The sequence below is a fragment of the Acomys russatus genome, chromosome 20 (assembly GCF_903995435.1).
Source record: "Acomys russatus chromosome 20, mAcoRus1.1, whole genome shotgun sequence".
Classification (NCBI taxonomy): domain Eukaryota; kingdom Metazoa; phylum Chordata; class Mammalia; order Rodentia; family Muridae; genus Acomys; species Acomys russatus.
The window spans coordinates 47,877,040-47,901,764 of NC_067156.1; the positions used below are offsets into that span (position 1 = coordinate 47,877,040).

General features: G+C 48.7%; 1 protein-coding gene across 1 annotated transcript in view; it reads right to left on the reverse strand.

The window, feature by feature from the left end:
• Positions 1-9,295: 9,295 nt before the first annotated feature.
• Positions 9,296-24,725, reverse strand: part of Ppargc1b (PPARG coactivator 1 beta) — a 103,273-nt gene continuing 87,843 nt past the window's right edge. Inside the window, exons 4-12 of the mRNA XM_051163397.1 lie at positions 23,966-24,082; positions 22,201-23,299; positions 21,390-21,426; positions 20,910-20,971; positions 19,256-20,048; positions 16,116-16,191; positions 13,861-13,982; positions 10,351-10,505; positions 9,296-9,531 (exon numbers count right to left, since the gene is read on the reverse strand). Of these exons, the coding sequence (XP_051019354.1) occupies positions 9,431-9,531; positions 10,351-10,505; positions 13,861-13,982; positions 16,116-16,191; positions 19,256-20,048; positions 20,910-20,971; positions 21,390-21,426; positions 22,201-23,299; positions 23,966-24,082 (2,562 nt within the window). The 3' untranslated portion in view covers positions 9,296-9,430. The remainder of the gene's footprint in view (positions 9,532-10,350; positions 10,506-13,860; positions 13,983-16,115; positions 16,192-19,255; positions 20,049-20,909; positions 20,972-21,389; positions 21,427-22,200; positions 23,300-23,965; positions 24,083-24,725) is intronic.

Genomic DNA, 24,725 nt, shown 5'->3' on the forward strand with positions numbered 1-24,725 from the left:
ACACAGAGATGTGTATACATACACACACACTATATACATAATGGAAAATAAAGTATTGTTTAATCCAAATTTCACATATTGAATTTATTTTAGTTGTTCTGTTTCTTTCTGCTTGCTTTGTTTTTACTAAGATCCATGTTTTATTCTAAGTTTTCCATTGATTTCAGTTGCAGACCTTCAGTTTAGCTAAGAGGCCCTCTTAACTAAAAATAGACTAAATTTAAGTATGCCATGCCTGGCAGTTAGCGTCCACACAATCAAAACTGAGGAAAATCAGCAAAAGAACCCAGAAGTTTTCATACAACAACACACATAAAAGGTTGTCAAAAATATCTCCTACAACCAGGTGGTGGCGGTGGTGGTGGCGGTGGTGGTGGTGGTGGTGATGGCGGTGGTGGTGGTGGTGGTGATGGTGGTGGTGGTGGTGGTGGTGGTGGTGGTGGCGGTGGTGGTGGTGGTGGTGATGGTGGTGGTGGTGGTGGGGTGGTGGCGGTGGTGGTGGCGGTGGTGGTGGTGGTGGCGGTGGTGGTGGTGGTGGTGGCAGTGGTGGTGGTGGTGGTGGTGGCGGTGGTGGTGGTGGTGGTGGTGGTGGCGGCGGCGGCGGCGGCGGTGGTGGTGGTGGTGGTTTATGCCTTTAATCCTGACACTCAGGAGGCAGAGGCCAGCCTGGTCTACAGAGAGAGTTCCAGGACAGCTAGGGCTATATGGAGAAACCCTGTTTCGAAAAACCAAAGTAAATAAATAAGCAAAGTAAAACATAAAACCCAAAATAACTGTTATACTTGCTTAAATTTAAACTTTATCATTTCTTATCCTGAACTTGTTTAAAAAAGCTCTAATAGACAAAGCCAAATTTTTGTTTTGTTTTTGTGTAGCCCTGGGTGTCCTGAAACTCTGTAGACCAGGCTGGCCTTGAACTCATAGAGATTCTCCTGCCTCTGCCTTTGGAGTGCAGGGTTTAAAGGCCTGTGCCGCCATGCTTGGCAGCAACAAAGCCAAATTTAAGGCTCAGAGTGGTGCCTTGCTAATCAACGTCCATGTCCACGCTATGTGCATGCCCAACTGATGCTGACACGGCTCTTGTAACCTGTAAGCCCTTGGTTTTTTTTTTTTTTCCCTTTGCCAGTGACTTGCTGCAAAGACAGGGTCAGTTACCTGGTATTCTGTTATCAACCCCCACTGCCAAGCACCCAGGGGTGGTGCTCAACACCCACCTGCCTTCTATAAATGGCTATCTCTTAGACATGTCTTCCTCCCAAACCAGGGGCCTGTTATGCAGAAGTTTATATTAAAGCAGTTGCCCCAAGGAGAGAGAAGTGCAGAGTTCCCCCTCAAACTGTTTGTGGACCATGTACCTACTACTCTAATGCCCACCTTTAAATAAAGCAGGAAACTGGAAGGCCAGAGGGGAGGAGGCTGGGCCAAGTCACAGCCCAGTTCCCTGGCCTTCTTCCAGAAGACGTCCAAGATCAGAGAACACTGCGTGTGGCCCACACATCCTGTGACTTTTATTGTAGATCTGGCTGTGCCTCCAAAGCACATGCCCTACCCTTTTGTTCAGGCTGTGTGAGAGCAAGGTGTGTTTTCAGCTCTGTTATAAGTGACACTAAGGACACCGTTTTTCTAAGCAAAGGCATGTCCCTAAGCACACTACCTTTAGTGGTTAAGTGGCAAGAAGACTAGATACAACTCTCCTGAAAGAGAACTTGCCCTAGCACATACAGGGTCCACTCTGCTGGACCTGGCTTTTGTCACTATATTTGATGAGGTTGTGGTTGGGGCCCGGCACAGAGGTTGTGTGTAACTAGACGTGTCGTCATGAGGTTGCGACAGGAGGACTGCAAGTCTGAGACCAACTTGAGGTACATAGTGAGTTCTGATCAAGATCGGACAACTTAGCGAGACTCATCTCAAGATGAAAATCAAAAAGCACTCACACACAAGACCTTGTGTTTAATTCCCTGCACTGAGTGAATAACTAAACCATATATACATTGGCCAAGACTTTTTCTGAAGCAAGACTGGATCTGAACTGTCTCCCTCATTTAGTAAACAGAGTGTCCCCCCGAACACACACACACACACACACACACACACACACACACACACACACACACACAGTTCACAAGACCAAGAAAGAAAGACACCTCTGAGCAGGGCTTGGGTGGTATTTTTTAATTTCCATAGTGTATTTGTTCAGTTTATTTATAAGCAGATCACTTCACTATTTACAGTACATGAGCATAGAGATTCTACAGTTTTTTTTTTGTGATGTAAACAATAGCTCCCCAGCAGGAGCTGAGAAAAGAAGCCAGTTCTGAAGTGTTTACAGACGTTAAAATAGAACTTTATACTCACAGAATAATAATAATACATAGAGCAATTTGGTTAAATTATCTACGAAACTATAGAATCTGACAATGTACAAATACAGGAAAACAGTTTCTCATTTAGAAGACGGATAAATCACACCAGAAATAAAATAGGGACAATGACAACCACGATAATTAAGAGCAAAGAAGTCTTCTTCCTCGCCCCTCACAGATAAAGTATTTATATAAATAAGGACACAACCCAACGAAATGGAAAAAATATATAAAAATCTTCTACCAATTAAAAAAAAATAGCAAAACTAAAAACTCGATTTTTCAATCATTAGCAGTGTCCTTTAAAAAATTAAAATTTAGCTTCTATTATAAATAATAAAGCAGATGTGTCCCTCTGTATAGGTGAAATTCTTGCACCTTTCTCAAGAAATGCATCAATGTAACACACACACACACACACTCATTCTTACACGCACACCCACACCTACAAACACAGCCTTATATTCACGCATCCCAGGCTATAGTTACCTTATTGAGCTCCCTAACACATAATGCCCCCTACAGTAGTACCCTGGGTATGACAAAACTTCTCAAGTTTAGCCATTCCCTGGTTTGACCCTGTCACAGAACCAGGGAAATCCCTGATTCCCTATTGCTCAAAATTCTCTAGGCTGCATGGTCACACTAAGAGAAAAGGGCTTGGAGTCCAAGATTTGAAACTGCTAGAAGGGGGCACAGAAACCGCCTTGCCCAGTCAATTAAGGCTAGCTACAGACAGTGTCTCTTGAAACATAGGGGTTGGGGAGCTGGGTAGTCTTGGTTCCAACCTCAGCAGCTGCTTCTAGCAAAAGCGTGTGCTTCAGGCTAGTGCGAACAGGCCACAGGAGGCCGGTGTGACTCTCTGGAATCCCCTGCCCTAGGTTGGACTTCCGGATTGTCATCTTCCCCAGCAACCACCCGGAGCCCCACGTGCTCCGCTGCCCTGCCCCATGCACTCCCCAGACCATGCTCCCCTTGAGATTTTCCAACCTGTTTCAGTTGGAATCAGGACACTCCTTCAGAAGACAAGGTGGGAATAGTTTATGACTTATTATTCCTAACACAAAAACATCTGACAAGATTTTATAATACAAAATACCAAAAAAAAAAAAAAAAAAAACAAAAACAAAAAAACAAACAAACAAACAAACCCAACAACCAAAAAATTTTAAAAAACAAAACACCTGTTTGGCTATTCAGTGGACCATATCAAAGGTCATGGCCAGGGCCCCCTCTCCCCCAATCCTCATATGCAATGTCTTCACTTGTCCCAAAGGTACCATGTGGGCCACCTAGCAGAGGTTCACTTAACAAGGTTGGCAGCTAGGCTGCCAGTATTGCAGTTACAGTAGACCCCTCTGGACACCTGGGTGCAGGGTTCAACCCCTATCTCCTCTACCACAGGATGGCTAGTGCATTTCCTGGACTGCCTAAGCAGCCAGCAAGCTGCTGATTTTTCTGAGTTGGTACCGAACACGTAAGACAACTCATTTGTGTCATTGCACTTTGCTGCTGCCGAGTTCATGTTGGCCAGCACGCTGGCTGACCAGAGGAACTTATTTTGCCTTCCATCTTGGTCACTGGTGGACACCAGTCTTTGGCCACTAGATTGGTGACCATACATTAATAAGGCAAGTGCTAACCAATCCCCTCCACATGGACACTACCCAAGGCCAGGAAAGGGAGAAAGGACGCTTGGTAAGGCTTCCTTGGAGAATCCTATGACAAAATAAAATAAAATAAAATAAATAAAAAATGGCACAGCAGGGTTGTAGCCACATGAATACCTTTTGGAGGAGATGTTGTAGAGACTGACCACCTAGAAATCATATGTTGTAAGCCCCTTAGTCTGGGCACTTGGATGTCCATACTCCTTCCAATGTGCAAGGCATTCCGATGAAATGGCTTTGTGAAATATCTGTTTCCCCAAATCCCAAAGGCTTGGTCACTGCTGCTATACCATTAAAGATTCAAAAAAAAACAAAAGCTGCCCTAAACATATGCAGTGTGATCCATGCCTTCTGCTGCCCCGTGTATTTTACAATCATTTGAAAGCAGTGTATGAAAACTGTCTAAGTTGAGCAATTTGGGGAAAAGAAGTGTATTGCTAGAATTGTCTGCAAGCGAGCGAGCGAGCAAGCGACGGCCAAGTGGTCACAACATTCAGATTAAAAGCTGATCGGTGGGGATGATGACAAGGCTAATGTGAGACTAGAAGTTGTCAATGAGTCCAACAAGGGTTAATTCCTTACCACCCCACAAGAAACTATGGCTTGGATCTGTCCTGGGGAGCTAGCCTCTTCATAGAAGGCACCTCAGCCAGGACTATGTGGATCTCATCCTCCACGGAGGTTGCTGACCTTGCAGAAAGTGCCCCTCCCCTCCCCACTCTGAACTAGCCTGAGAGTGGAACTCAGGACAAGAATGCTGTCATCACTGAACAGGCTCATTTGCTAGCTCAGGGAACAGGGGCCTAAGGTCACACAGCAAGTAAGAAACTTGTAGCGAAATGATTGCTCCACAAAGCATTGCGATTGGCTAGGCTGTTTTTGTTGTTGATTTGTTTTTGTTTTGTTTTATTTTTTTGTTTTTGTTTTGTTTTTACAATAGTGAGTACCAAGATATAAACCCATCATTCTGTTTCTTGGGCTTCTAGCAAAGAAGGCAACCAAGGGCTGGCTATCTGCAGGCTCTCTCTTGTGGCTACTGCCTTGAAAGATGCCTCTTTTCTTTCTCACACTAACTCCCTTACCCACCCCCACCCCAGCCTTTAGGACAGCACCTCACACAGAAAAAGGATACTCGTATTTGCCAGAGGAGAATGTGGAGCGAGGCTCAAGAGTCAGGTTTCTCAAAGTGCTTCCATCCAAGTGCAAAGTGTCTGCCTAGCTACTTCCGGGTGTCCCCGGAAGCTAGTCAGAGGCACCCCGCCCACACTCCCATGTGTTCTAGGCCAAGGCCATCTCTGTGCATAGAAGTTTCTATCCTAGGCTCCCCCTGCACTTACCCTGTATCCCCAGCTTCTTCAAACAACCCTGGTTGATTTGCTCATCTGTGTGCAAAACCCTCAGGGATTTGGAGAGCAGTGTCAACATATTGCACATAAGTACTAGTTAGTTTCCTTCGACCTCAGGGAGAAGTGCGAAGGGATCCCTTTTCTTTGGCTAACGAAACCAACAGGTTCACTCAATATACTATTTTACACACCCAACCCCTTTCCACTGCCACACGTGACACCGGGATATGGCTTTCTCAGGCTGGTCACAACAACTGAAGACCAAACATTAAGAAAAATACTTTTGACCTCAGGGAATCATATCAACGCACCCTCTAAGGGTGACTCTAGTTCACGGAGAGGTACTTTGCCTCTGCAGCAGAAGTGTCAGCTGAGAGGCAACCTCAACTCAGGGACTGGAACAGACCCTGAATAGAGCTGGCCATGTAGAAAGAATGGGACACCTGCCCTTCCACTTACCACAGTGGTCAGGGCAGGCATATCACATCTTCCCCAAACCACTGACCTGCCAAGGCTTCGGGTCACAAATGACATCTTACTGTATGTCTTCCCACATTAGGACTGGAGGGCCTACTCTTTGTAGCTGGCTCGAAGCACTCCTCCCACCCCTGGAGGCTTTGCTGTTCATTCACCAGATTCTAAAAGATCAACAGACAGACAGGCACAGAATGGGGACTTCCTGACTCAAAGCATTTTTCTAGTTGGGGCCACAATGTATGTCAGGGGGATAGGGAGTAGGGACCTTAGCTGCACTCCACCCACTCGTATTCTTTACCTATTTGATGCATTTTCCTTCAGTAACAGAGTCCCCTGAGAGAGTGGACTCTGATTCAGCCTTGTACTGACTGAGGAAGGAGATGGAAGAATTCCACTTAGCGGTTGGCTTGGACATTTCTAGAAAAAATACCAGCACAGCACAGAGATGACACGGAGCCTGCCCTCCTTGGGCAGCTGTCGACAGTCTACAGGAAGCAACATGGCAATCACACGTAAACATCATTGAGACACATTAGGACAGCTACAACGAGATGGTTGCCAATAGCAGCTGCTCCCTCTGGGTTGCTCCTTGATTGGATGGGACAGAGACCGAGATGGACTCCTGGTCTTGGAGGGGCCTGACAGTCTCCTTGGTAAATTATATGCAGCACCGAATGAATCTTCCAGAGAGAGGGCATCTGCAGGATTGGTCATTTGCAGAGCTGGTAGCCCATTTTTATGGGAGGGTAAGTGGCGAATGCTCAAAACCCTTGGTGGGCATCAGCTCCCACCAGTGACCTCAGGTACATCAGGCCCCAGTGCTGGGCTCAGGGCTCACCTCTGCTCAAGAGCCAACATCGAAGTGACTTTGAGTGCCAGAGAGTGAAATGATTGGGCAGTTCCAGTTAACCCTGGCTGGGAAGAAAAAGACTTCATATTTATTAAGAATTTGTCCTTTACCTCAGAAGCTAACATCTGACTCAATGTAACTGCCAAAGCAATGAGTAAAAGTCTGGGGCTCCCTGGACAACACCTACACTCCCATGCCCAGGAAGAAGGGACTCAAAAAGCCATAAAAGTAGTTCATGGTGGGGCCAGAATTCAAATGGCTCTCCAGATTAAACCTAGTCCCTTTCTCAACAGATGATTTCAGCAAGTACCGATTTCCCCTCTGATCAGAGCCCAGGTTTGAGTGGATGCAACTGAAGAATTTTAATTCTGTTCCATTCCATACCCGTGCCTACCATCCGCTAGGCAATGACCAACTATAAAGGAATTCAGAGTGACTGGATCTGGGCTGTGAAGAAAAGTCTCTTTTTGGATCTAGCCTTAGAAGCCACACCTTCTTCAGTTATGCTCCTACTTGGAATTCCACCCCTTCCCTCTCTAGACTATTGTGTTTTGTGATCGTATTGGGAGTCTTCTGCCAAGTAATGGCTTCCAGGGCATCCCCCTCCCCCATGGATCGGGCCATGACAGGGGTGGGCCGGCAAAAAAATCCAGCCGGCATACGGCTCTACACTAGTAGTCTTCCAAAGATTAAACCAGGATGTCAAATAAATGAAACACGGGCCAATTAGTAATGCCTGCCCAGAACTCTGTATTGAGGATTCTAATAGCACAACCAGTCTCAAAAATATTAGTGTTATGATCAATGTCTGCATTGGCAAGGATGTGACTAGACCCCGCCTGAGCAGCTAAGACTTCTGCTGTCTAATTGGGCTCCTCAGCCCATTTCGCAGAAAAGGAAACTGGGGTTTAGGGAAGTCAACGGACTTGACACATGGATACTCTGTTTCCCTAGTTCAGATAAAGCCAGTATCCTCCGGCCTTATCTGTGGACAGCAAGCACAAGCTCATGGCTTACTTTCTCTACTGAGGTATTTGATAATCGTTGAAAAAAAAAATTAACCACCAATTCTCAAAGGAATAAGCCTGGCATTAGCATCTGACTAATTCAGCCTGGTTGGCTTAATGAGTCATTTACTTTCAAACTTTCTTATTTGGCAGAACATTGGGGTGAGGGGAACAGGGGGCGGGGGAGAAAGAGAAAATGTCACAAGACCGAGGAGTAACTGATCTACAGGAAGCATTAGAATGAATATTCTGCCTAGCTGGTTCTCCCTCACAAATGGCCCCTGGGAACTCAGAGAATGTCACACTGGGTATGGCTTTGACAGTCGGATTTGGATGGAGCCCATTGTGAATGCTCCTTGGGAGTGCCTCGTACACTCCCCAACCTGGACAACCCCCTCACTCCGCACCTATAACTTTACAGAGGAGGGATTGGTAGGGACAACAGGTGGTAAGGTGGGCTGCCAGTTGCCCTCCCTGCCCAAAATGGCTGCTCCTAGGTGAAGTCTGTGCCCCACTTGCAGGTGTCTCAGAGCCTTGAGGGGTACTTGCAGGCAGGGTAAGTCACAGGACAATGAGGATCAGAGGGGAGTGACACCTTAGCCTGTGCTGAAGCTTGAATTTGCCTTAATGCTGGTGAGTCAACTGTTGGCCTAATTCTCAAATGAGCTATTAGGCTTCTAGCCTATTGCTCAATTTAGCTAATCCCACTCTTTTAGCCACTGGCTTTTGCATCTTTATGCTAACTACTGCAGCAGGCTTGGGTCAGGAGGCATGGCGTGGGTCACTGCTCTGCCTGCTCCCTTGCAATGGGACCTTGGGCAAGACATTTCATCTCTCAGGGCATCGTCCTTTCCCTGTGGAATGGTCTAACACAGCTTCCTCCACCTTCCTTACAGGCACTCAAGGCTCTGAGCACTAAAGACAGGCACTCTCCCAGTGTGAGTCAGACAAGCAAAAGGGACTCTCAGTACAATTTGAGTGGAGCGCACCCAAAAGAAAAGACACCAGGGCTTGGGAGGAGATGCCGGGATGCCTCTCTCTTCTTCATACTTGTGACTGCAAGCCACTCTTCCCTGGGGACCTAGTGGGCCGCCCAGCACCTCCAGGACTACATGGCCAAGGGAGCAGTGCAGCTCAGTAGCAAACACCTCGTGACAGTGCATAGTTAAACAATCAAGGAAGCAATACAATAATCCCAGGCACAGTGTATCTGAGCCATAAATACATTTGTTTTAAGGATATACTTTTTTTTCCTTCTTCTTCTTCAGTTAAAAATGAGTTTCTAATCCTGATTCTATTCACAAGTAACAACCCCATCATCACACGCTACAGACAGAAGATGTTATGGTGAACACAGCTCACATCTACAGAAGGAAAGTCAGTCGGGTGGGAGGGGCAGAGGATGACTGACAGCACCTTGAGGTGCACCCAGGACGATCCGCTGGAAGCGAGGACACTAATGTGGCAGTGGAACATCAACACCATGGAAACTCACGGGACAGAAGCAGCTTTGTTCAATGTAAACATTGATTTGTTTTTTTTTTTTTTTAAAGGAAACGATAGCAGATTCAAGTCTCTCTCTCTCACGTGTGTTCTCTCACGCTCGTTCATTGGCTCGCTCTCCTTCTCATAGACTTATTTCTTTGAAAACGTAAACATATTGGAAGGGCCTTGTCTGAGGTATTGAGGTGTTCCTCGAAGGTTAAGGCTGATATCAATGCAGGCTCTGCTGGGCCTCTTTCAGTAAGCTGTCAAAATCCATGGCTTCGTACTTGCTTTTCCCAGATGAGGGAAGGGCCTCTTCGGATGTGGGATCTGTGGGGTCAGCGAGAGGTAAAGGTGGTGAGAAACAGTCCCAACCAGCAAATCTGCCACTGAGGGTGGAACTGGGATGGCCAGGGTGTCAACAGAGTGGCAACCACCACAGCATCGACTGCCATCCTCCTGTGACCATTTTCTTCCATGTTGATAAGATCTCATGGCTTCGGTGGTGGTCCTGTTGTAGAGCAATGGGTTCCAGAACAGATCGCCCTACAGCAGCTCGTGTCCAGCCAACATCTTAGAAATTACTTTCCCCAACACCCTCCCACCAACTAGTACCACCTGTTACTAGTCAGTTACAGAAAAGAATGCTAACGAATCTCTCTCACCACACGTGGGGAAACTGCGTCTCACGGTGGGCTACCTGTATCACAAAGGCTACCATGGGCTCTCCTCTACAGACAATTCTTTTCTATGTCATATTTCTTTATCTCCCACCAGCTTGTGCACAGGTGGCAAGGGTGCGGTGACAGTGCAGTCACACTGCCATCTACTAATGGCAGAGCTGCTGCCTGCTCAAGGGTCACCATGAGATGAGGGCAGGACAGCCACGGTGCTCTGAGTGACTGAGCACAAACAGCACCTTCCTGTGAGAACAGGAAGGTGACTGTGTAGTTAGAGCCACTTACAGGACCAGAGGCCAAAAGAAAAGCAAGACGCCAGCCACAGACAAAGCAGCTGTGGAGTAACAGTGGACAGGGGTTGACATAGGGCCATGTCCAGAGGGGCCTTCAGTCTAGATGTCATTAAAAGGAAATCACAGTTCCTCATGCTTGGGACGCACTACAACATGGTTAGGCTTTGCTCTCTTACCGCAGTCAGTGTATCTGGGCCAGCGGAAGTGCCGGAGCCCTCCATAGCTCAGGTGGAAGGACGGCTCGTTGCGCTTCCTCAGGGTGGTACCGTTCCTCACAGACAGGGCAGCGTGCTCGGAACACCGGAAGGTGATGAAGCCATGCTTCTCACCTCTGGAGGGAGAGGCAAAAAATAAAGGAGGATGTTCTAGGCCAGCCTAGTGGCTGTTGTAAGAGCACACATCACAGGACGAGGGGCAGAAAACTGCGTCGCAAGCCCCCTTGTCTTCAATGAGGGATAATGAGATTTGACCAGGCCAACCTCTGCCATGGGATGACAGCAGGGGCAGCTGAACTGCTGGATGTCTGGCAGCTGCTGGGCACCATGCATTGTATGGTAGTCAGATGAGCCTGTGAGGGAGTGTTGTCATGTCCGCCCCCACCTACCCCCCATCTCAGGAAAAGCAGGCTCTGTAGAGTCCAGGGTTCTACCCGATGGCATGTGGCTCAGCAGGGACTCTGACACGACCTCCTGGTCATGAAGCTAATGCTCTTAACATGCCCTTGTCTCCCTCACCACTCCCCTGGTTCTCCTGTGCCTCCTCTCCATCCGTCCCACTTGCCATCCGTCAGACCAGTGGATCTCAACCCTCCTAATGCTGCAACCCTTTAATACAGTTCTCATATTGCAGTGACCTCCTCCCCCAACCATAAGATTATTTTTGTTACTACTTCATCACTGTAATTTTGCTACTGTTATGAGTCATAATTAAATAGAACATGCAGGGTATCTAATATGTGACCCCTGTGAAAGGGCCATTTAAGCCCAAGGGGTCTCAACCCACAGGTTGAGAACCCACAGGTTCCCTTGGCTGCCAGCTTGCCCTTTGCTTTACCTAATCCTGCTGGTGTTTCAGACTCATCTTAGCCAGCAGGCATGGCACCTGCCGTTCTGTCTGCGCAGCATCCACTCCCTACCTCTGCAGGAAGCATCAAGTCACATGGCAGTACTTCCCTGGACATGGAGACTTTTTCAAGGATGAACCTACCACCCAAAGCTAGACCCCGGAGGGATAGACAGAGCTCTGCTGGAGCAGTGAGAAAGACCTCTGCTTCCCAGGGCTCTCTAAGCTGCTAACAGGGTAAGTCAGAGCTCCAGAAGCAGCCAACAAGCAAGCCTGCTCAGGAAGGACTCATGGCAAGGAAGACCTCCAGCCAGCTCTGCTCGGAGAGTCAAGCTCTACCAAGAAGCAAAGAATCCTTGAGCTCCTACAACTCAGGATAGGCCAACAACAGGAGCGGATTACTAAGCACTTATGGGGATCGTGCACACTGATGCTTGTCTCAGTCAGGGCCAAGCTTGAAGCCAATGCCTCCATGAATGAAAACAGTTGTCTGCCCAAGACTCCCTTTAAGGAGGCTGTTCACTTTTATAATCCTCGCAAATTGAGCCTTTCCTTTGGAGACTTTCTTTTTCCATGTTTGCACGAAATCATGAAGGCTGCATAAAATTTTGAGAACTTCTATTTGTGTAGTGAGTCAAAGGATTGTGGTGAAAGTACATAACATACAAGTTACCCTTTTTTTGTTTGTTTGTTTTTGAGACAGAGTTTCTCTGTTCTGGAGTTTCTTTGTAGACCAGGCTGGCCTGGAATTCACAGAGCTCCACCTGCCTCTGCCTCCCAGAGTGCTGGCCTGTACCACCCACACCTAGCAAAAGTGACCATTTTCAACTGTATAGCTGAGTAGTGTTAAGCAGATAGATATTGTTGTATAGTAAGTCACTAGAAAAATGTTTACTTTGTTTTGCTTTTCTGAGATAGACAGAACTATGTAGCCCAGGCTAGGCTTGAGCTTGCTCTGTAACCTAAGCTGTCCTCAAACCCTCAGTCCTTATGATTCCAGCTCCTATGTGCTGGGATTGCAGGTGTGTACTGTCATACCTGCTGTGATGTGCAGAAAACATTCCATCTTCTAAAAAGCAAACCTATATCCATTAGACGGTATTTCCATTTTTATCCCTGGGCCTCCAGCAACAACCAGTTCACTTTCTGTTTCTATTAGGTACATGACATAAGTGTGAGCATAGATACCTGTTGTCACTAGCCCACTGCCTTGAATGGATAGTCACATACATTCATTTATGTGAATCATATATTGCTTCTTTTTCAGGACTGCATAATACTCCATTATACATACACACTGCATTTGGATTCCTCTCACCTCCCTGTGAGCCATGAACATGGGTGACCAGTGTTTCTTTGTAATCCTATTTGCAATTCTTTAGACTGTATCACTTTATACAAAAGTATGTATTACACTTTTGACTATATCCTTAGAATATATTCTATTATATGTTATAATAGGAATGGATTACACAATAGTTCTATGCATACTGTTTTGCATATTAGTGACATTATTTTACATTCTACTGTTACCCTCCATTTTTTTTTTTCCCACATCCTTACCAGAACTTTTTTTTTTTTTATTTTAATAGTAGCTATACTGGTTGTCTTTTTTATTTTTTTATATTTATTTATTTATTTATTTTGTCAACTTGATACAAGTTAGAGTCATGCAGGAAGAGGGAGGGATCCTCGACCAACCGAGGAGCTGCCTCCTTCCCACTGGCCTGCCTGTAGGCTCGCCTGTGGGGCATTTTCTTGATCAGTGATTGATGAGGGAGGGTGGAGACCATTGTGGGTGGAGACCATTGTGGGTGGAGCCACCCCTGGGCTGACTGATGGTCCTGGATTGTATAAGAAAGCCTCTGCTTCAGTGCCTGCCTTGAGTTCCTGTCCTGCCTTCCCTTCATGGAAGGACTAAGCGTTAAGCTGAGATAAACCCTTCCTTCTCTAGGTTGCTTTTAGTCATGGTGTTTATCATAGCAACCGGAAACAAACTAGAGCAACATCTGAATGTATTATGAGGTCTGGAATGACAGTTACACAGGAGATGGCTTTCTGGCTAAAGCCTTCTATTACGATTATTTCTGCTGGATCGGAATTTTAAATTCCTAACAACTTACATTGTAGGTATGACAGCAGATAATTTGGAAATGCTTTTAAATCCACAAAGCTATGGTGTCGAAATTGAACATTCATAAGCAACTTGGCTCTTTGCAAATTCCCTTACAGATAAAAAAAAACCTGCTCCTCTAGGGCTGCAGTGAGGTCCCTAAGCAAGTGCACCCTCAAGCTGTCAAACGGTACTTACTCCTTGGCCTGCATGGTGGTTGGAACAAAGGCCTTGAAGCACACATGGGCTTCAGCTCTTCCCTGTTAACTTGCCTGACATTACCCAGAAAGGAAAGCGACAGAAAGAATAAGAGTGGCTGGGTTTTAATAGTGTCAAACATTTAGATGAGAGAAACCATGGAAACTGGGTGCTGGGTCACATGTCGGCAGGGTTCGGTGCTGTCCCCAGTTTTAAATCATCGTGGTCCTTCTCCTGACTGTGTCCCTCCCAGCTCCCTGTTCCCTCTCACCTCCCTACCCCACCCTATTGGTAATGGCTGGTCCCGGCTCACCTCTTACTTCTCGTCAGCACCTGGCACTCTACTATCTCGCCAAACACCTCGAAGCGCTTCTTTAGTTCCCGAGAGCTCATGTCACTGGGGAGATTTCGAATGTATACCACCCGGCCTTCACCCTGCTCACGAAGGGGGACAGAGAGGGACCCCATTATCACTCTCACGGAGTCTCTGTGTAGCCCTGGCTGAGCAGCAGCATCGCTGGAGTCAGAGAGAGGGGCATGACAGCCTCTGTACCAAAGGAGCTGTCCATGTTGGAGCAGGGACCATTGAGTACAGGAGAAGCAGCCCCAGGAGGTAGACCTGCATGGAGGGACTGAGCAGAGACTGGGCAGACAGGAGATGCATCATCAGACAGCCGTGTTCTGCTCAGCACTGTTTTGAGCCTGCAACCTGCTGAGGACATACTGGGGACCTGGTGGTTTTTAGGGGTCAAAGTACACTGGAAGGGAAAGATGATGAGATGGGCATTAGAGTCACGGGAGCCACCATTTTATCTTTGAGTTTACCAGAGAGAGATGGCAGAAGACATGGCACAGACACTGTGCCCACAGGTTATCCTCAGGAGAGTTCGGCTCTATGCTAGATGCTGGTGGGCATGCAGATAAGACAGGCAGAGGAAAGGATCAGGGAGGCTGGGCTGCGACCTCCTGCCTCTCTTTTGAGATGTGTGATTTGATGGACATGAGGCTGTTGCCTGGATACCTGTGCTATACTGGGTTGAGACAGTGTGTGGCCCAGACAGACTTTCTCTAGGCACAGGCACAGCCTGCTCGCCAAGATAGCAGGAAAGAGACCCCGGAGCCAGGCTCCACAACAGGACCCTCATACATGGTCACGGGAGTCTGCTTTGACACTCCAAGGTCCATCCAGGTCCATAGAGAAAGCCCCCCCCCCCCCAGACTCCTGGTAACTTCCTGAATTTCTGTCCTAACCCCCATTCTTAGACTCGCACGCTTTGAGTTATTCCTTTATCTCCAGGCTCCTTATGGAAACCCCACATAAGTTGCCAATGTAAATATATTACCCCAGTGTTCCAAATTCTAATCAGGACTCTATCGATCTTAAGGAATTTCTATCAACTCTTTTTTTTTTTTTTTTTTTTTTTTTTTTTTGAGACAGAGTCTCTGTGTTAGCCTTGGCTGTCCTGGTCTCGCTTTGTAGACCAGGCTGGCCTCGAACTCACAGCGATCTGCCTGCCTCTGCCTCCCAAGTGCTGGGATCAAAGGCGTGTGTCACTATATCAACTCTTAATCCCGTTGATTTTCCTTTGTTGCGACTCTGTTGTCTTTCTCTCCTTTCTGTCTCAACCACAGGAGTAGAGGCATCTTTATATCACTGTCACCTGAAGCCTAGGACCTATGCCAGGTTTGTCAAACCACCTAACCCAAAAAGACTATGTTCACCTGTGGTTTGGCTTTGTTTAAGGTAAGAGTCTCATCTCACTAAGTAGCCCTGGCTGGCTTAGAATTGACAAAGAGCCACCTGCCTCTGCCTCCTAAGTGCTGGAATTAAAGGCATGTGTCACTATGCCTAGCTTTACCTGTAGTTTTAAGTACCTGTTGCACAGGGCTGTGCACCTCTGGGGTTTGTGTGCTCCACCCACATGCCCACCTCCAAGGCCATGGCAACCAGTGAGGCTATTTGTCCTTCTGTGTTTTTTGTTTGTTTGTTTTTGTTTTTGTTATGCTTCTTTCTAGGGCTATGACATCAGTGGCTGGCTCATGCACACTGAAAGCTCCCAGGGACTCCTTGTGGACAACCCCAGGGTTTAGGGACAGACTCTGGGAGGATCCTCAAGGTGAGTGGAAAGGCACGGAACAGGCTTGTTGGGGGGGCCCCTTATGAAGCACAAGGCCCATCTCTACTATGTACAGGTGGATAAACTGAGGCTCAGGGAAGTTAGGAAACTTCAGAAAAAAACTTGCCCAAGGTCACACAGAAGACCTTGTGACCTTGCCAGCCAAGCCTGTCTCTGCTCAAGTCCCATCTTCTTCTGTTTTGAGTCTTTTAGAGTGCCCGAGACTGAGTCCTAAGTGGCTACCCACTGCACAGCACTGCCAGTCAAGTGTTGGGCTTTGCATGGTACTACCTTTAATGGTTTTTGGTTACTCTTATTACTGTCAAATAAGACATAGTCTGGTCCTACATGCAGGCTGCAGTCCCTTATCCCCCAAGCAGGGGCTGAAGGCTGGGGGCACTTAGCATTTTCTGATGCCCTTGGCTTGCCCCAGGGACCCCAGATCACTTACGATGGCCTTTTCCCGCCGCTTCCTGGCATGCCGGATGCTTGGGGTTCCATCTGAACAGGGCCCTCTGCTCTCACGTCTGTTAGTGAACAAGCAAGGCACAGTGCTCAGTCTCTCTCTTGCAGAAACCCAGACCTGACTGTGTGGGACTGAACACTGGTCAGGTGTCTTCTGCTGGCTCCCAGGCTGAGACCCCTGGGAACCACCTTGTACTAATTCCAGGCCCCACCTTTCTCTGCTGTTAGGAGTAGAAAGCCCCTTTACCTCCTTGCCTTACTGATCGGGTGAAAAGAGTCCCAGGAAGTCTTATATATATTCCCATTTTCCAAAAGAAAGTGCAAGGCTCAGGCTCCAGCTAGGATTTGCCTTAAACTAGAAGTAGGAGGAGCTAGGTCCGGAGTCAGGGGTACTCCAAAACCACCGCTAGATCATCGGCCACCTCAGAACAGCCACATCCACTGTAGAGTTCATCATCCGCTCTTGTCCTCAAAGGGCTGCAGCCCCACCCAGGGTCTGCCTTTCCCCATAGGAGTCTTAAAAAAAAAAATACAGCTCAAAAGAATATGAGCTTTTGGGCCACACAGCCTGAACTTAATCCAGCCCTAGTCCTCCTACCTCCCTATGGAGGGTGACCTCGGCTTCGTCTATCAACCCGCTCGACTTACTTCTCCTTCTGCAAAAACCTCCTTGGCCATTTGTGAGAAATAAAATTTAAATGTTTAGACAGGTTCTGCCCTGTACACACCTGCTCCCCGACCCTTTACCTTCTCTGGCCTCATCTACAAAAGAAAAAAAAAGAAAAAAGAAAGAAAGAAAGAAAGAAAAAGAAAAAAAGGAAAAGGAGATAAGAAACACATGTGCCCAGGGATTGGTGAGACACGCCTTTAATCCCAGCTGTCAGGAGGCAGAGGCCGGCAGATCTCTGAGTTTGAGGCCAGCCTGGTTTACAGAGTGAGTTCCGGGACAGCCAAAGCTACACAGAGAAACCCTGTCTTGGAAAAACAACAACAAAACAAGAAAGACATGTCCTCCAACTGCATCCATGATGCCCAAACAGGAGACCAGAAGGCGATGTGACTCTCTGACATGCAAGTGCTATCAATCAAGTCAAGCACTCTCATTCAGTGACCAGAGTAGGAGGGGCCTTCCCTTCTGGATTGCTGAGACGGAAAGTTGAGGAGATGCGCTGGTGTTGCTCAGCGGGCCTCAGCGCATTGCTTGTCTGACGGGTCTGGAGAAGGCTGAGGGATGGTTTTCTAGGCCTGTCAGATACATAGCTTTGTGGATAGTTGAACAGGAACGGGAATAACCAAGGCCCTCTGTCCAGTGAACAGAAACGGCCAGGCCTACACTGCGCTTACATCTGAGAAGAGAAAACAGGGACTCTATCATCTCTGAGAAGGTCTGGTCTCAACTTTTGGGAACTGTGTTCAAATCCATGGGCCGGGTGGGAAAGGAAGCGCCCAGGGACTCCAGTGCTGGCCCTGGGGGACGGGCTCAACACTGCAAAAATTCAATGGCATTAGAAACAGACCTTTGCAGAGGGAGATGTCTCACTGGCAAACTGCTGGGAAAGAATAGAAGAACCAGAAAGCAAGCCTTGGGAGTTCTGCAAGACAGCTGAGCTGATGGCTTCTTAGTGAAACCTCAGGGCAAGTCATTTGTAGCAACAGATAACTTAGCACTTCTTCACATTGATTCGTGGGGATGTTCATGAACCCCCTAAAATTTATGTGTAGGTATGTACAGTTTGATGAGCAAAGGGGCCTTTGCTTTTTTGGGGTCTCTGAAGAGCTAAGAACAGCTGGTAGAGATGTGTGCATGTAAAGATGGCTCGGTGGCTAAAAGCACTGTCTGCTCTTCCAGAGGCCGTGAGTTCAATTTCCAGCAACCACATGGTGGCTCACAACCATCTATACTGGAATCTGATGCCCTCTTCTGGCATGTAGGTGCACATGCAGATAGAGCACTCATACATTAAAAGTAAAAGCAAAAAAGCCTGACTCTGTCAAGAAAAGGTATTTTATAAGATCTGAGTTCTCATCTCAGAATGCTTTGGGAACTTCTTATTAATGCAAATTATCCACACCCACAGATTCAGATGCTCAGCGTACCCCTGACCCCGCAGCTGCACCTTCCCAAGTTACGGAGATGACACTATGGTCTGCTCTAGGCTGAAGAGTGCCATCTAGTGGCCACTCAAGCAACCTCAAGCACAGGGCTGGGAAACTCCCAAATCTTTCTGGAGCCATCCCAAGACAAAGCTGGTCCCATTACCTGCTGTGATGAGAGAAAGTAGAAACTGTTCTCCTCCAAATCTGCCTCCATGTTCCTACCTTGAACCTCTGCCCTGACTTCCCTTAGTGATGGAGTGTGACCTGAATGTTGTAAGATGAAATAAACCCTTTCATCTGCAAGTTGCTTTCTGTCGTGGTGTTTTATCACAGCAATAGAAATTCCTTTCCAGGTCCAGTGCTCGAAAATGGGATGCTCAAACTAGCTCATGATGTACCATTTCCTCACTGCAGGGCTAAGCCTAGGAGTAAACTTCAGCGTTGCTTTCCAGAACATAGAAATTACATCACCAATCTTCCTTTTACACGTTAACATCATGTTGCTTTTCAACTATGTAGGTCTGCTTGCTTGCATAGCAAATCTATCCACTGACAAATACAAACCAGAAAGCAAGGGTCAAGCTCATTAGTCTATAAAGTCGCAGGTGGCCCAAAGGTGGGGTTTCTTTCTTTCCCAGAGTCCCTGCCAGACTTTTACTTGTTTCAGATAGCCCAATTCTTGGGGAGCTCATCTCATGGCTTCTAACCAGAACTGGGGCTGCACAGAGCCCAGTTTCTTTTTTCTTTTCTTTTCTTTTTTAAAGATTTATTTTATTTATTATGTATATAACACCCAGCCTGCATGTGTGCTTGGCTGCCAGAAGAGGACACCAGACCTCATTGTAGATGGTTGTGAGCCACCATGTGGTTGCTGGGAATTGAACTCAGGACCTCTGGAAGAGCAGCTAGTGCTCTTAACTTCTCCAGCCCCGCAATCCCAGTTTCAAAGCAAGTTCTTAGGGCTCCTCCCTTCTGGCACCCAGTAAGTGCTCAGACATCCCTCTCCCCAGGGCCACCAAGCAATCATACCTGAAGTTCTTCCTGGTGGCTGGTGACCAGGAGCTGCAAGACGAGGAGCCAGAACTGGAGCGGCTGCGGGAACAGAGCTGCCGACTGGCCTTACTGGGTGGGCTCTGGTAGGGGCAGTGGTCAGAGCAGGGAGGGCTGACCCCTGAGTCCTCTCCTTCATCATCATCATCCTCCCTTTCCTCCTCCAGCAGGAAGCTACTCTCACCACTGCTGCTACTGCTGTCCTCAAACACAGTGTCATACTCTGGGCTTTTACATGAAGCCAGGTCTTCATCCTCCAGAGCGGTCTCCAGCAGCCCAAAGTGCTTTGTGAGGCTGGCTCGGATCTCATGGTCTCTCAGCTGCATGCTGTCCTTGGGGGTGTGGTCACAGCTCTGGTCCACCTCCCTCCTAGGAGCCTTTGTTTCAGATGGCAGAGTGGCACCCTGCTGGGGCCAGTCCTCGAGGTGAACCCCAATTGGCTCCCAGGACCGCAGCACCTTCCTCTGCAGGGCAGCCTCTGGCCTGAGCACCTGGCAGTAGTCATGGTCTCCAAAGGAACAGGAGAAGGGGCGCTTCTGGCCAGCCTGGGAGACCGGCTGGGCTGTGGCATGTTGCAGGTGGGACAGGAGCTCTCTTCGCTCCGGGTGCCTCTTGGGAAGCTTGTGGGAGGCCCCTTGGGTGGCTGCGAGCTGAAGAGCCTCAGGGGAGGGGAGGCTGGGAGCTGTGTCTTGACCTGGGCTGTGCTTGGTGTCCGGCTTGAAGGGGTCCTCCTCCACGGGTTTATATGGAGGTGTGGTGGGTGGAGTGAGTCCTACCCAGGGAAGAGGAGAAACAGGTGAGGGAAAGGCAGGTCTCCTCAGAGGACATTAAGAGTTCCATTTGAGAGGACAAAGAAGTGGCTACGTGCCACAACATTCCTATGGGTGGATGGCGGGCACCAGTAAGTGGCCACCACACTGTTGCCTAAGCCTGTATGTAGCCAAGAATCCTCCTGTTCTTAGGAGCTGGCATGAGATGAGAGGCAATGACCATCCCTGTGGGACTTGATAATGGCACCTAATGTGTCCAGGTCAGAGATCTGTTGCTGAGCTATTGCTAATCATTTAAAGAGCCCTGCCTCAGGGGTATCCCAGCATAGAGTGGCAAGTGCCACTCGGTGTCCCCTATGCTACTCAATCTGACTATCTTCTGGTCTTCCTAGAGGAACTTGCTAAAGTGCCCACTCCTTTCTCCCCATGCCTTCCAAAACCTACAGGATGGGCACCAGGCACCTCTATGTTTTTGTCCTTTTGTCTTCCCATTCCTACTTCTTCCTTTTAGCAAACCAGGGGGCCAGCAGTTCAGATGTACCCTGTACACCTTTCTTCGTCTTCCCAATACCTGTTGGTCCTCCAACCCCTCAGAGCCCATGGCTAACTCTGCTCCTGACAGGTCAGCACCACCAGATAGTGGTTTCCTCCAGAGCTGTCTCTTTGCTTTCTGACCTTGGTCTATCACCTCAGCTGTTGGTACCAGCAGTGGAAGGGCTGGCCCCAAGCCTTGACCCTTCTCCTTGCATGTTCCCCATGCATCTTATTGCTAGGGCAGTTCCTGAGGCAGTGGTCAGAAGCACTCCTACCTAGGGCCTTGCCAGCTCCCCACAGGCACCCCACCAGCTGAACCCTTAGCTCACCTGCCGTGCCACAAAGCTCCACCGTCAAGGACTCCTCAAAGCTCTTCTTGCCAAGAGGGTCACTGATAGAGGCAGGGAGGACAGAAAGAGGAGAGGCTGGTCAGTAGGAAGCTTCTATGGGCCCAGACTTTTGAGGGGAGCAAAGGGTCTACCACGGAAAGGGGCCTACAGGAAACGTACCGGGGGGGGGGGGCATCCTGGCTGTTAAAGAAACTCAAGTTGCACAGTTTTTGGAAGGTAATGTAGATTCCTTGCTTCATAGATGAGCAAGCGAGGCCCAGGGAGGGAAGGAACTTGTTCCTGGTCGTACAGGACCTCCAACCCCCACCTCCCAAAGAACACACTTTAGAGTGCTGGAGGTAATAAGGGCAGGTCCCAAGGAGGGAGCCAGGCTCAGGGACTGATGACCTCCCACCCAAAAGCACAGACTTAAAACAAAAATCTCATGGAATGATATACCAATGATTCCTAAAAATCTACCTTTGTGACAAGGCCAGCGTGAGGCACCTGGGGGAGTCTGAAAAGACAAAAAAGAAAGAAAGACAAAGAAAATAAGGGTCCCCATACATACCATCATAAATACTCTCCCCTTTGGGGAGCCCTCACATTTCCAGGGGCACCAAGCACAGTTGCCCTTTAAGGTGACATATGGTTGGCCACCTAAGGGAAGGGTCAGGCCCAATTCAAATACACCTTGCATTGCTGGGCCTCAGCCCGTACATCTCCTTACTTTGCAGAAATAACAGATGGGCAAGGCAACTCCTGCTGGCCAAACAGAGCAGCACACTGGCCTGGCATTCTGAGCCCAAGGCTCTAAGCCCAACCTGTGAATCTAGAAGGTTCTGGTGAGGAATCCTTGACTAAACAGCTCTGAGCCTCGGGCCTCAGTCTCTGTTGGTTCTTTTATTTGAATAGTTCTCCACATGTAGCCCAGCTTGGTCTCAAACTCTGTCGTCCTGTCCCTGCCTCCTAAGTGCTGTGTTTATCACTATGCCTAGCTTTATTTATTTATTTATTTTTATTGCCCTTTCCCCCTATCCAATATACGTCCCATGGAGGCAAGCCTCTTGCTCTTTGTTCATTAAGCAGTGCTTTCATATGCACAATGAAAACTGAAGATGAGCAGGTGCTTTCCTGAAGATCTGCCCAATATCCCATTGTACAGAAAGGGCAGTGGACAGATGGACAGGACCTCATTCGATACCTAAAACTGAGGACTTGAATACAGTGCTCCCAGCTCCCAGTGGAGATGCTATGCCCACCCCACCCTCTCTTGTGGGCCACAGACTACCTCTGGAAGGAGGCCGTGGGCAGCTTGGGTCCTCATCTGTGTCCCCACACCCACTCTCACAGGGGCTTTCCAGAGCTGGGATTTGGGATCCCTGGGGGAGCTGCTGGTCTTGACTACTGTCTGTGGGGCTGCCCAGTTCCTCCTCCAGGCCGTGGGTCTCTGTAGCCAGGCACATCGAGGGCAGAGCACCTAGGGGCTCATCAGTGAAAGTCAGCCAAGGGCTCAACTCTGGATTCAGTCTCCTGGAACGCCGCACAGGGCACACAGAGCTGTCCAGCTTCCTCCCTAGTTTGGTCCATGGCAGGCCACGGCCTGGTCTCTTCCTGCCCCATTCCTCTTCATCTTCCTCTTTTTCCTCTTCCTCCTCTTCTTCTTCCTCTTCCTCCTCCTCCTCTTCTTCCTGCTTTTGCCTGGTAGGCTGGCTGACATCACGCTTCACCTCCAACCTCAGAGGGCGCAGGCTAGGCCTAGGCCCAGTGCTCTTAGGGGAAGCTGTAATCCTTACCTCTTCTGCCATGGCAGAGTGGGCAGGGGAGGCCTGACTGTCTTTTGGGGGCCTGGGCCTGGTCTGGGGTGTAAGGGAAGCATAGACAGGTGTGGCCAGGCGGTAGGGCTTGCTGACATCACAGAGGACATCTTGAGCAAGAAGTTCCCTTAGGATGGAGAAATCAGTCCAGAAGGGTTTGGGGGGATGCCGGGGTTGGGGTGAGACCTGCCTGGAGGGGCTGCTGCAGGGCTGGGGGACCAGCTCTGGGGCCCGTTGGGGCAGCTTCCTCTGGGGCAGGCAGTAGGTATGCATGTAATGAATAAGTTGTACCATGGCCCTCACATCCTCCTGGGGAGCCTGGGTACTGCTGGGGCTGGTTCTGTCCCATGCTAGGGAGTCTTGGGGAGAGGCTGGAGCTGGCCAGGGGCTTGGGCAATCCTCCCCCAGTTCCTCATCCTCCTTGGAGAGGAGCTGAGGACTTGGGTCAGGGGTTGGGAAGCAGGCTTTCACTCTGGGGCAGGGTAGCACCGAGGTGAGGTGCTTATGCAGTTCTGTACAAGGCCGGCTCTGAGACCGCAGCGTGGGGGTCTTCTTGTCCTGCGTGCCATCCACCTGGAGGAGGAAATGTGCCAGAGTGAGCAGGGAGGGCATCAGACTTCTCCCTCTGCCTATTCTAGTAGCCAGCAGGCCCAGCATCTTTCTCCAGGATTGCAGGAACGGCCCGTTCCTTCACTTCATCCCTAGCCTCCAGCGGGGGATGGCACCTGGCAAACTGAGATGGTGAGGAAGGAAGAGATAACTAGACTTGTATAGGGCTCTCAGCCTTGAAGCCTCTGCTGACCCTTCTAGATACCCACCGAAGCTTCGCTGACCCTCCAAAAACTAGGCCCAAGACAGGTATGGGCATCATCTTTTATGCGTCAGGCTCTAAAGTGGGCAGCGACTCCTCGAAAAGAAATCCTGAAACTCTAGTATGATATGGACTGTGGCCTCCGCAATCAGTAAAAATCCTGTTCCTATCTGTTCCCCACTAGATCCTGAGCCCTGAAGGAGGCCACACTTTCCTGTCCCTGCTCTAACATGTGTCCAGCTCTCACAGCCTGAAACACTCAAGTGTAGGAAAGGCTTTTTCTAGAAACTCAACTATACTGGAGTCTAGCTTGGCCAGGGCTGTGTGAGGACAGAGGGAGGGACTGAGGTAGACTGAATCTGTCACTCCTAGTCACAGCTGACAGCCACCTGGGGGCCCAGGTCACTTCTGGGCATATGCAGAAATACCTTGACACAAAGCCGCTGACTTCTGGACCTGAGGCTGGCCTGGGAGCAGGCGGCCCCCTCCTTCAGAGCATCAGAGCTTGCTGTTGGGGAGGATGTGGCCAGGAGGAGCTTCTGCAGCTGGGAAGAGGCAGAGGGGAAAAGACTAGGGCCAAGCACACTCAGAGACACAGGGCACCACAAGTCAGCTGACTGGGTCCAGGCCGGAAAACAGATTGCTGTCTACCAAATTCCCAAATACCAGTACCCCACTGATAGCATGGTCAGTGGCTCAAAGGGAAGAGATCTGGGAGATGCCTACTCATCCCAATGTTAAAACAGTGCCCGTTCACTCTGCACGCACCTGTAATAGACAGAGCTATATGCACACACAAACTCCAAAATGATGCTCAGTATGGGATTCCAGCTGACCTCCCCTTGTCCATGACATTTAAATTTTTATTTAATTAACTACATAGTACTCACAGATGTGTGTGTGTGTTTGTGAGTTTCAAATATTCAAAGAAAATCTCGTAGCTGGATGGTAGCAGTGTACACCTTTAACCCAGCACTTGGGAGGCAGAAGAAGGCAGATCTCTGTGAGTTAAGGCCAGCCTGGTCTACAGAGTGAGCTCCAGGACAGCCAAGGCTATCCAGAGAAACCCTGTCTAAAAAAACAAAACAAAACAAAAAACAAAGAAACAAACAAAAAACTGCAAGTCTCCTTCCTTCTCAAGATCCTTTCCCCTTCCCAGGTGCAACTCTCAGGATATTCTGTGAGCCT